Raw genomic sequence first — 13149 nt, 5'->3', positions numbered from 1 at the left:
ATACTTGAATATATATTGCATTTTAATAATTGGATTTCACATTGTTTGCCTGCAGTCTAAGACACATCAGAACAATTCCGAGACCCATTTTTGGTTTGCAACACACCAGTTGAGAACCACTGGTTCAAAAACATTTGACTGCAAAATACCACAACTGTTCAATCAGAATCAAGTATTGCAGAGAGCCATCGATAATGACTGAATGCCAGGTGGACTCTACATTAATAACTCCTACATATTTGATTTAAAAACTGAAGCATGAATTGAGATAGAACGTAGAAGGGGCAGTACCTGTTCCTCTAGGGTGTTTATATTGTTCTCTTTCTCTGTGTTCAGAGTCCTAGACCTCTCCAATAAAGCAGCTTGTTCCTCCACCACTTTACTGAGTCTCTCCATCTCATCAGTAGCATATGACATATCTTCCTGCAGCAGCTCCAGCTGTGACACACACTTACTTCAGTTTCGGCTTGTGACAAAGTATTAAAACTTAACCCAGATACACACATACCCCAACACTGTCAGAAGCAAAACTTAACCCAGTTACACACATACCCCAACACTGTCAGAAGCAAAACGTAAACCCTGTTACACACATACCTCTACACGGTCAGAAGCAAGACGCCTCTCTGAAGCTTCTCGCAGCTCCTGTAGTTCGTTCTGCATTTGTGTGATGTTCTCTTTCATCTGCTCTTTCTCAGTACAAACTGTGCTGTACTTCCCCTGCAGGTACAACACTTAATATATCAATACAACCTACCTAAAGCATTATGAGCATGTAGGGTATGGATAGGGCAACTCACACTGATGTCAGCGATCTCTCCTCGCAGCAAACACACAGTCTGATCTCTCTCAGCCACCTCACTCCGAAGCTCTCTGGTCTCCTGCATAAACTCCAGCACCACATCCTGCAAACAAACACACACATAATGAAACCCCAGTCGTAACACAGCAGAGGAAAAACTAAATCCTATTGTTATTCAGTCAGTCTTAGTCTTGTTTTTCATTAAAACATAGGTTACAATAAGAATTATAGATAAAATGTTATCTTGACTTGTTTTCAAAATAGATCTTGAATACATATAACACATTTAATTGCAGTTACATGTATATTTAGATTAACCTCAATATAAACATCAATATCAGAAACCTATAAGATCATACACAGTAAACAACTAATTGCACGAATCATGATATTTTCAGTATTCAACCTAATGACAGCAATCATAAGTTGCTTGTGTTTATGGTTTACCATGAACACACTTTAAAGTCACATTTGAAATCAAAATGGACAATTCTTATTTTCAGTTTTTCCAGCTGGTTTCAGAGTGTAAATCTGATTATTTTACTGAAACCTTAAGTGTGTTTTGTCTTGTTCCATTAATGTTATTTTCTACATATACCACATTCCACATTTGCATTGACATTAAACATGTTGAATGTTAACATTAAGTTATAACCATTAACAATTAATTTAGCATTAAATACATTTTATGCCGTTTTATTCGTTTTTTTATTGATATACAATGCATAAACTAAGGTTATATAACCTAACCTTTTTTTTTTAATAGACATTTTTACAGTGAGTGAACGATTCCTGCTTTTTGTGATCAGTGTATTGTATTCTCACTTTGTCCTGTTCTATCTTCTGCTTGAGGCTGTTGATAGTCATGTTGGCTGAACACACACTCTGCTGTAGAGCACTGATCTCATCACACTGCACAGACACATCAGAACCAAACAGACATGTAGAGGTCATGTAATACAGCATCAGAACAACATCATGCAAATTACAAAATACTAAAATTATTAACGGACACACATACCTGTTGTTGATTTTTGTTTGTCAGGTCAGTGATATGTTTCTTCAGCGAGGAATTCTCTTCTACAGACTGCACAAGCTCCCTGAAAAACACTCAACATCAAAACTTCTATAGGTTGCACATAATGCAAATTATAAGTGCATTCATTTCTCTCTGGCTCTCTCCACACACACGCCCCAAAAAGTATTTAGACACTTATGCACGCAAGAAAAGATGGTGGAAAACAACAACAACAAAACTATAACTATATCGAGTTATATCAACAAGTCCATTATTTACACGCTTACTCTATAATATCTAATACCAAAATTAGAAACATCAAATAATAAGGCGGGTTTTTGACAGATGTTTTCATGTCTCTTTCACTCACTTGGACACACTCTCTTGGTGGGCGGTCAGCTGGGATCTCACACTGTTGTTCTGCTCTTTCTCCTCCTGAAGATTATGCTGCAACTCCTACAAACAAAACCATACTATGCGATCAATGCTGTGATAATAGCTATGCCTTCAACCACACAATAAAATGAAATGCAGACACCTGACCTAAAAATCATTCAAACAAGCATGTTTGAACCACTAGTAAACCTGTATAATAAACGTGAACAGTATAGGGTTTTACACACTTGTAATAGTTAACCATGAATTATCCTGGGTTAGACTGCTTCACACTGGTCATAATTTATTCTGGGTTAAATACTGGGTATTCATAAGACATTTCACACTGTAATTAGCTAATTGATTAGTTACATTTATATAGGGCTTTTCTGGGTACTCAAATTGCTTTACATATGGCAGGGGGGAATCTCCTCAACCACCACCAATGTGCAGCACCACCTGGATGATGATGATGCGACGGCAGCCAGACTGCACCAGAACGCCCACAACTAGGGGTGGAGCAGTTCATCAAAAAAAAAAATCTGAACCGTTCAATTCACTTATCACGGTTCGAGACACGTGTGTTTTGTTCGGGTCAAGCCATGCACAGCATAACACGTTTTATTTTTTCATTTGGCACAGAGGCAAATGTTACACCGTGTCCTAACCAGATGCGATGCGATAAGATTCCAGCGACAAATAATTTGACTGTCCACACCAGACGCGATGCAACTATGGGACACAATGTAGTCAATCAAAAATCACAGCCAATCAGAAGAGCGTGAGTGAGTGGGCTCTCTAGGCAAGCTCCCGGCACTCTCAACTAAATGGATAAGTACATAATCAAGTTCATGAATATTACACAATTTTAACACTATTAAAAATACATGCTGAGTTATTGAAACTATCCTTGTCATAGAATACACTTGTCTGTTAAGAATGAGTTGACAGTTTGAACGTTCTTGTTCACTTTTATTTATTTAGAAGATCCGAGGTGAATTGTTGCTTTCAATACGGCTATAAAAAGACACACAAAATGATATGCAAACTCACACAGACGCTTTTAACATTAAATAAAGCACAAACAGTAGCCTACCTGAGATTAGCATACTTTCTGTTCTCCGCGACGTCGGAGAAATAGGAACTTTTTCTAAAATAGAATCGAAGCGTGTCGCCGTTGCGGCTGGTTAGGACAAAAACTCAGATTAACATGGAAAAGTTACCTTTTATCACGTGTTGCATCGCATCTGGTTAGGACACGGAGTAACAGTGACAAGAAAGCCTATTCTTTAAGTGTTTTTGTTATCAGCTACAATTTATTTAAGGCCAACAGTTGTAAACTTTTTTTGACAAATAAATGAAAAGCCTGTTGAAATTAACATTTACAGCCTCTTGCTGTATCAGAATCTCACAGATTTAATTTATGATTGTCACAATAACGTGTCTATTCCTAAAATCAAGCTGCCTCACTCTTTCAGTTGTTTTGATTACTTGACCTTGAGAATAACTTATTTTTTAAATACTGTAAATGGTAGATTTTAAGGCTATATATGTTATGCTGATGTATAGTATTTCTAAAGTGTAAAAAAAAAAAAAAAAAACCATTAACAATGTATACGGTATCTAACCGAAAACCGTGACCACAAGCCGTGATACAAACCGAACCGAGGATTTTGTGAACCGTTCCACCCCTACCCACAACACACCGGCTTATTGGTGGAGAAGAACAGAGTAATGAAGCCAATCAGTATATATGGGGATGATTAGGAGGCTAATGGGCAAATTTGGCCAGGATGCCAGGGTTACACCCCTAAACCTTTTTTTTAAGGACATCCCGGGATTTTTAATGACCACAGAGTCAGGACCTCGGTTTAAAGTCTCATGCAAGGGACAGTGCTTGTTTCAGTATAGTGTCCCCGTCACTATACTGGGCCATTAGGACCCACACAGACCAGAGTGAGCGCCCCCTGCTGGCCTTACCAGCAGCAACTTAGTTTTCCCAGGAGTCTCCCACCCAGGTACTGAGACCAGACTCAACCCTGCTTAGCTTCAGTGGGCTACAGTGTGATAGCTGCTGTACACTGTACATAAAGCCTCTAGCGCTGCACATCTTCATTTTATATATTTCTGAATATATCAAGTTTTACCTGAATGGACTTTTTCAGACTATAAAAAGTAAGAATACATTTCTTAACTCCAGTAGATGTATTTTCTGTCACCATATGAATTTTTTTCCCCTCAAACACTGAAACTTTTTATTCAACAAGCAGTGACTTTGTGACTGTCTAAATTATGTAAATATGAGGAATGCAAAGTGGGTGCCTGTTAGGCTTAGCCTTAACATTCTAACATTTTCTAGTTTGGCAACACATTGTGGAGTTAACAGTGCAAAAGCGGTGTTAACCCTGCTCTAGGACAGGGTTTCATAAAAGCTGTGTTTAGAACAGCAATATCCCAGGGTTAGGCACAGTGTGAAAAGCCCTTAAGTGAAAACTAAAACTGTGTGATTATGTGAATGAATACTGACATTAATCTTGGTTTGCATTTCTGAACACTCTCGGCGCTTGAGCTCCATCTGCTGTGTGTGCTGATCCAACTCGAACTGAAACTCAGCCTGCAGTGTGTCATATGTGTCCTGAAGAACACGCTGTTTTTCCAACACCTGCTCCCACTCCAACCTGAGACAGACAAACAGATTATATTGAGCATCATTGTAATCTAAGACAGACAAGTTATACTGGGTATAAATGTTTTCTGAGACAGAAAGACAGGTTACAAAATGTAAAAAAAAACAAAAAAGAAAACATCAATCTGAACACCCCAGTAATTAAACCTCTACAAACAGCATGTTCCCTTTCGAACGGTCAGTCATATTGCGTAGCTATACGCTATGGGGAAAACTCCTTTTTCTCCGAATACTGAAGCCTTTTTGTATAATAACGCAGTGCTACTGCACAGCCATAATAGTGCAGATGCTACTCGCAAGCTTATTGGCTGGTCAGTGGTAACTGCACAAACCTATGGCAGTTTATATTGGAATCATTCAGTTCCGGCTGACGCTACGACAGGCACTATGCTGCCAAAAAAGGCGCTGACAGTCATGGAAGGTGATAACATTAAAAAGTCGTTGGGAGTTTATGACAGACGGGAGTTTATGACATGACAAAAAATTTCTGCTGTCAAACTGCAGCAGAAATCCATCTTGGACCTGGTGGAGGAGGTGAAGGCTCTCCGGATCCAGAACGCTGAGAAGAACCGGCGTCTGGTGTACCTGGAGAGCAGAGTAGCGGAGCAGTACACCAGGATCAACGATGTGGTCATCCAGCCCGTTCTCATCCCAAGGCGTCATATACTGACTTTTGACATTTTGTCTACATCGAACATGGCACCCTTTAGCGTCAATATGACACGCAGATAGATATGGGCCAGAAGGCGCCTCCTAGCGGTCTAACCCTAACCCTACCCCAGACCTAAACCTACCCATAACCGAACAAAGCTCTGTGCGTCTCATATTGACGTTAAAGGGTGCCATGTGCGTTCGATGTAGACGAAATGTCAAAAGCGTCAGTATATGACGCCCTAGGATGAGAATGCGTTGGGTCATCACTGGGCTCCGCATTAAACCTCGGTCATATGCTCGAGCAGTGACCGCTGATAACGTAGGGCAGCCCCGTGAGCAGGATGTCAGCTCTGTGGAGCAACAGGTGGTTACCTTTCTTCAATCCAAAGGGATAAAAAATGGACTCCGATAACATTGAGGCATGCCACCCTCTGCCCCGGAGAAATGACAGCGACAAACCAGCTATCATCATGAGATTGACCAACCAAAAGCACAGAGCGGCATAACTGCACGAACCAATCGGTGCACAGCTCCCCGAGCTGAGCGCAGAGCCCGCCAGAATGGGCGGGGCATCTGCCTATAAAAGACGCTCGTTTCACCATATATTCAGATTTATCTCCTTCAGCGACGATCTACGGACCTCGCAGAACAACTCTACTCGAAGCCTTCACCTTCTTCACAGAGAAAGCAGAGCCAGCAGACTGCACCAGACCAGCGCGCTCTTCAGCCAGCAGAATTCATCGCAGTGAGCTGTCGCGCTGTTTCCCTGCGCTCTCCGGCGGGCGCCTAAGAGAGGCAAATTTCTAAAAGAGCAAGCGACGTTGATGCAAATGTTGCGCCACGGCTGTGGCATATGCAGAGCCCCTCTGCATGCAGAGGACAAACACAGTGAGAGAGAAAATGGAGGAGTCAGAGGGCTGAGCATTTGGAAGTTAGTGAGCTCACGCCAGCTGAAACATCGACGACGCTGATGAACTATGGAAAGCCATCCCTGGTGTGTCACGATGGGTTTTGAACACAGTAGAAACAGGCTACTCGCTCTAATTTGCTTGCAATCCACCCCGCTTTGCAGGCATAGTCGACACTTTGGTGAAGAGCAACGTGTCTCACGTCCTCCGCACCGAAGTGATGAGCATACTGGAAAAAGGGGCGGTAGAGGCAGTACCTCCATCCCACAGCGAGTCAGGCTTCTACAGCGTTTAACCTCCTCCCTGGCACTGAAGAGGAGGCGGAGGGTGAAGTGAACGCGGATGTCAGCAGCAGCACAGAACATGAAGAGGAGGATGAGAGACCACCTGCGCCCTCGCAAGTCCATGTGGAAGTGATAACCACTAATGTGGGAACTATGATAAAGCAGTACTTTTCTGTGTCAAATTTACATCTGAGATGCCCCATTCACATGTTTCAGCTGGAGATCAAAGCTGGCAAACGTGTCGTTAACGAGCATGACAACATTAATAGGCTGTTAGTGAAAGTCGGGCACCTGGTGAAAAGTGTACGCAAGAGCACCCTGAACACAGAGGAAACCGACCAATTAGGTGTCCGCCCCACTCGATGGAGCAGCCAGCTGCGGATGATTCAGTCGGTCATCCGGTTGTTCCAAAAAGACCCGTTATGGCAAAACAAACTCAAGTCTAATGTTGCTAACATCACCCTGAATCAAGTATGGCAGCTTGACACCTTGTCAGTGTGCTGAAACCACTGGCAGACCTCACAGAGAAAATGCAGAAGGAGCTGGGGAACCTGGGGTTGATCCTCCCTGCTGTCACAGAAATCAAATCCCTGCTCACCAATGACACTCACGCTGCACTTCCAATGGGCATCACTGCTTTTGCAGAAACATTGGCAAAAAACGTGTCAATTCGCTATGGAATATTTTAGCATCAGTGTTAGATCCCCGTTTCAAGACAGAATAGATAACCGAGATGAGTCCGCATGCAACAAACTCGGGGAGATCCGGGACCTCCTCATAAAAGAAGCTGAGGAAATTAACGCTCCCAGCGGGACACCCGAGACCGACACCCCACCAGCTGCTGACCTGAATCCTGAGCCTGAACCAAAAAGAGCTCGCCTGTTCGGGTCATACTTCAGCGAGCAGAAACGCATAAACGGAAGCACCAAAGGTGAAGTCGAAAATTACATCTTATCCCCGAGACAGAACCCGGACGCAGATGTTATTCGATTTTGGAAAGAAAACTCCACGTCTTTTGCCCGCCTGGCTAAAGTAGCTCACATTGTGTTCAGCATTCAGCATTGTGTTCAGCAAGCGGGTCTGCGAGTGCAGAGAGGGTTTTCTCCGCTGCTGGCCTGCTGTCAAGAAACCACCGCATGAGTCTGAAGCCTCAGACATTGGCCAAACTTGTGTTCTTGAAGGTGAACTCAAAAGAACTGTAGATAAGGAAAGCAATTCAATTTTTATTTTATTTTAAAGTTTGACAATGGACATAAGCCAATTTAAATTTTAAATGACGTGCACGCTGCGCAAAAGTTCAGTTATCAGAATTCTGGCCTGTATATTTTTATTTATATAATTAGGCCCATTGATTAGTTTAATTTTACAGGACTTTTTGTGTATATTTCTTCTTACATACATTTCAAAAAACATTTCTATTTGGAAATTGTTGTTGTTTCTCTTTAGTTCTTTGGGAGGTAAGGCTGTGGTTTAAGCTAACAGTGAAATACATGCAGATATTTTTCCTATTTTGGAGCGAGCCGGGGGGGGGAGGGGCGATTTGAGTGGAGCGCGATGTAAACTGCGTTGAGCGCGGAGCGATAATGAGCGGACTGGCCTGATGTGGATTTGAGCGGGGGGAGCAGAGGGGTGAACAGCTCCGTGAGCGAGGAGCTGAGATTCTCACCACTCCACTCTGCTCATACATTCTGGTACGAACTGGCCAGAAGTCTCCTATAATGGGCAAAGAGCAACCTGCGTTTGCTGAGAGCGACGCATGTCCCGGGCAAACTGAACCAGGGAGCAGATATGCTGTCCCAGGGAAATGTGTCCCCAGGGGAATGAACCCTCCATCCCCAAATGGGTCAAACGATCAGGGACGTTTTCGGGAGAGCAGAGGACGACCTCTTCGCCACCGAAGACAACTCTCACTGCCCAATATTTTTCTCAAAGGGCAGGGATGCGCTGGCCCACGAATGGCCCAGCCTTCCCCTATATGCTTTTCCCCCGGTCACGCTCCTCCCTCAAGTCATAAAAAGGATCAGGGAGGGTAGACACACAGTCCTACCAGTGGCCCCCCTCTGGCGGACCAAACCCTGGTTCCCCGAGTTGATTCAGCTGCTGTCAGCAGCCCCGTGGCGGATACCCCAGAGGGAAGACCTTCTTTACCAGGCAAACAGGACGATTTGGCACCCCCGTCCCAAACCGCCCCGTAAGATATTCATTCTGAGAGCTTTCTGTAATGTATCTGCATTTGCAGCCTACGCAAATACCATTTTCAAGCTCCAGAAAGGTAGGAAAGACATCAGTAATCAATGCGACTCCAGTGGTTTAACCTCAATTTTATGAGCAATGCGGATGTTTTGAAAGCTCTCCGATTTCATTAAAAAGATCTTCATTTGTGTTACGAAGATGAACTAATGTCTTAGGAGTTTGGAACGACACGAGGGCAAGTAATCAATCACCGAATTTTCATTTTTGGGTGAACTAAACCTTTAATATTAAAGGTGCATTGCGCAACTTTTCATGTTAAAAATACCCGTTTTCTAACCCATACATGCTTAAACAATTGCCTGATGGGCTGAATGAGCCCTTCTCTGATCACTGCGATTGTCTCTATAATCCTGTACAGTAAAATAAATAAGAGGGATTCGGGTCGGAATTTGAGACTGGGCGTGACGTCATGCGCATTCACGGCACGCTCACCTGGCTATGTCTGGCAGGTTCGTGTATTCGCCGCCATTCTCCGTAGAAGATGGATTCTAAGAGACCGGCTTGTAGTTCATTTCAAACACCAACGCAAACTCCACGTAAGATAAAAAAAAAGAAAACTTTTGTTGTTGCAGTTTCGCTTGCCGCCAGAGGGGGCATAGTTCTGCAAAAACTCAGAGACTTGCACCTTTAATGTAATCTTAACGGCAATTCATATTTTTATCTTAAAAATAAAATAAAGTAAATCTGCCTGCAATCTTGAATTGTCACCAAATAAGGTGAAAATCAACTACAAATGAAACACCTATGAGAAGGGCACTGAGCACTACCGCAAAAACTTTGTTTTTAATAGAATGCCAAAAAAAAAATAGTTTTTATTATATTTTAATTTATAATAATATGCTCACTATTTTTTCCCCCTCATACAGAATACATGAGACTTTTAACACATGAAAATGTAAAGCTGCTTTTCTTTTACGGTCTGTGACCTAATGTAAGATAGACAGGTTACACTGTGTATCATTCAAAACCTCAGAGATAGACAGGCTACTGAGTACAATTATAACCTGAAGGAGATTAATTCAACTCTCAGAGAGACAATTTCTATAGAGTATATTTTAGTTTAATTTACACTACCAGTCAAAAGTTTGAAACCTTTTGATATGAAGGCTTCAGCTTAAAATAAAATTGATTAAACTAACACTGGCTGCTTTGGAGAAGTAGCTTTGTTTATTAATGCAGTTTTGTTTATTAACCGATAGAGCATTTAACAAGTTCAGGTTTTTTTTTTTTTTTTTAAGGCTACTTTTGGATAGTTTTGATTTGGTTCATTTACTTCATAATTCCTTGATTTCAATTATATATACATTTTTTAGAACAACAGTAAATAAGGCGGAGGTGTGTTCAAACTTGCGGCTGGCAGTGTATTTGATGTGACGGTGTGTTTGTACTTGACGGTGTCCAGCTGCAGCTGTGTGCTGATCAGGCTGTTGGACAGTTGTGTCGTCTCTCTCTCGTGTTCTGCTTTCTGCTGCTGCAGTTCTGTCCGCGTGGTCTCCAGCTCTTTATCAGAGGACTGAAGGACAACACGCAGATCTCGCACCTCCACCCGAAGCACTGCAGAGAGGTCACAGCAATCACAGACTGATTCATAATTTTGTACACTTGGTTCATTTTAGGAGCCTAAAAGAGGTTAACAAACTCACAGAATCCATCATATTGGCTACTAATTCAACATATTACTCACTTACTGAGCTGCAAGTCATTATTTCTTCAAGGTGGGTCCCAGCATTAAAAAAAGTTTGGGAACCCATGTGGCAAGGAGTTAAGCATCTGAACCACTCAAAACTCACCATCCATCTCTCTCTTCTCATCTTCCAGCTGCTGTTCAAGGGTACTGATTTTCTCCTGCAGATGATCCTCTTTTTCCAGCAGGGAGTGTCGCTCAGCACTGAACAACTACGGGTAGAGAGCATCATCAAACCCATTTGCACAGGAAACAGAACACCAGAAAAACTGAACACTATTACAAACACACCTCCTCTGTGCGACTGGACTTCTCAATGGCTTTGGTGACCTCTTCTTCCAGCTTGCTGATTTGCTTAAGCAGTTTCCTGTTCTTGGCTTCCTCCTCGTCTAACTGGCCCTGAACACCAAGAGCATGTTCCTGGAACCAAACCAAGAAGAACGTTTAAATAGATTCCCACAATCTACAGTAAATTGTAATATTAATTTCAGTAATCAAATCATACGATCAAAATTTTATGCAATATTATGATTTTTTTTCTTCTAGAACATGCACTGATGATTTCCATACTGTAAGAATGCAAAAAAAGCTCTTGTACATTAATTTGATGGTAATCTGTAGTGCTGCCCCCTAATAGTCGACTAAACGCTAGTCGATGAGAAGAGGCTTAGTCGACCAAAACGTTATTAGTCGGTTAGTAAAAAAAAAAAAAAAAAAAACTGAACAGGAGGTGGCGAAGTCCGTGAGGGCCAGATCGTTAACTGCGGGTCCTTGTGGTAATTACAGTATGTCGAGGAAAGAATCCAAACGTTCGCCTATCATCCATCGACCTTAAATATGCCTTATCATTTGAAACATGTAAGTAGCAACTTTACATGGCCGCTCGCTCTAACGTAAACCTAGATAAATGTGCGCAATTATTAGGTGCATATCCAAGTGTGTGTGCGGAGTGAGGAAGCTAAAGTATTAGCACGCATTGCTGCATGATATGGAGGCCTTTTACTTTTTCCATACTATGGAAGTCAATGGGGTCCATCAACTGTTTGGTAACCAATATTCTTCAAAAAGCTTCTTTTGTGTTCAGCACAATAAATAAATTCATACAGGTCTGGAACAACTTGAGGGCGAGTAAATTATGACAGAATTGAATTTTTTGGGTGAATTATCCCTTTAAATGAATATACTCGTGATTAGTCGACTAATGGCTTAAATGAATGACTAGTCGACTAGAGACATCTTCAGTCGGGGGCAGTCCTAGTATGCTGCTTTGAAACTGCAAAACAACCCTTAAAACAGATGAAAAAGTAAGGTTCTTTGTGATCACCTGCATTTGCTTGAGCTCTTCAGTGAGCGCTTCACAGGCTAGCTCGTTCATTTCAGGGGGCGGCGGTTCACTCTGGATATCATCAACGTCCATATCCTCGGCCTGTCCATTCAGATGCTCTGGGCTAGACAACGGCACCAGTCGATTGCGCAAGTTATAGCCTTTTGTGGGCGTAGTCAAGATCTGGGGAGCAGCAGCAGCCATTATAAGACATTTCAATTTGAAATCATTTTAAAACAGACCAACTTAAAGTCTCCCTACCTTAATGGTCTCAGCATGAATCTTGTTGAGTTGAGACACTTCCTGTTTGCTGTAGGCTTTAGTGGCCTCGAGGATATTCTCAAGGTGTTTGTTGGACTTCTCCAGATAGCGTTTCTCAGATTCCAGCTCAGCTACCTGTTTTCTGAAAAGTATAATGTTGAAACACTGGTCAGAATGATCAAATTTATAGCCACCAAGGACTCCGCAAGCATTTGGGAAGAGACACATGAATGTGACATGAACATACTTGTTGACCTCCTTAAATTCCTCAAAGGCTTGAATTGTTGCTGTGAGCTCTGACTGTTTCTGCAGCAGCTGAACCTTCATTCTCTCCATGGAAACTGATGACAGCGTCTCCATGGTGACAGGGGTGGAGTAGATGGGAGGAGCTAATAATCAAGGCAGTAACAGCAGTCTAAGTGATCTCCTTGTGCTTAAAAGTTGACTTTTGCAAAGCTCTTTAAATGTGATGTTGACTTTACTGTAAAGCTATGAATTGAAATTTTTAAGTGTAATTAATCTCTTTTTTTGTAGTGAAAGGTACCTTTGTTTGTTAAACATATACAAAAATTATATAATGACCGAGTACATAAACAACTAAAGTGTGTGTTAGAAATCAGGAATGATGATCAGGAGAGAACATTGTTGTGTTTCGTCTTCGAGAACATTTTTCGTCTTCAAACCAAAGTTGGGTCTTCAGCCGACAGAGTTTAAATCTCATCTGGCTGGTGCGCTTCCCATAATGTTTACACATTAGGTCAGAATGCAGATAGTCGGCGTCTTTTGTGACCGTTTGAATGCGTTCGATCGTTTACACTACTAAAGCAATCTGGTCGAATGCGTTTTCAGCTACCTCTGGAAGTGGTCGAAAGTAGGCAAGCTCAAAACATTTTAGCCCCC

At 42.1% G+C, this 13149-nt stretch overlaps 1 protein-coding gene across 1 annotated transcript in view; it reads right to left on the bottom strand.

Moving 5' to 3' along the window:
• kif15 (kinesin family member 15) overlaps window positions 1-13149 on the bottom strand; it is a 36739-nt gene that overhangs the window by 13488 nt on the left and 10102 nt on the right. The window contains exons 15-27 of the mRNA XM_082160410.1: window positions 12497-12638; window positions 12250-12391; window positions 11989-12171; window positions 10956-11084; window positions 10771-10876; window positions 10369-10534; window positions 4723-4873; window positions 2191-2276; window positions 1824-1902; window positions 1628-1714; window positions 801-905; window positions 598-720; window positions 292-438 (exon numbers count right to left, since the gene is read on the bottom strand). Of these exons, the coding sequence (XP_082016536.1) occupies window positions 292-438; window positions 598-720; window positions 801-905; window positions 1628-1714; window positions 1824-1902; window positions 2191-2276; window positions 4723-4873; window positions 10369-10534; window positions 10771-10876; window positions 10956-11084; window positions 11989-12171; window positions 12250-12391; window positions 12497-12638 (1646 nt within the window). The remainder of the gene's footprint in view (window positions 1-291; window positions 439-597; window positions 721-800; window positions 906-1627; window positions 1715-1823; window positions 1903-2190; window positions 2277-4722; window positions 4874-10368; window positions 10535-10770; window positions 10877-10955; window positions 11085-11988; window positions 12172-12249; window positions 12392-12496; window positions 12639-13149) is intronic.

Source organism: Leuciscus leuciscus (assembly GCF_965113295.1).
Source record: "Leuciscus leuciscus genome assembly, chromosome: 25".
NCBI classification, from domain to species: Eukaryota; Metazoa; Chordata; class Actinopteri; order Cypriniformes; family Leuciscidae; genus Leuciscus; species Leuciscus leuciscus.
The sequence above is the reverse complement of the archived record's forward strand: the minus strand, read 5'-3'. Positions and strand labels throughout refer to the sequence as shown.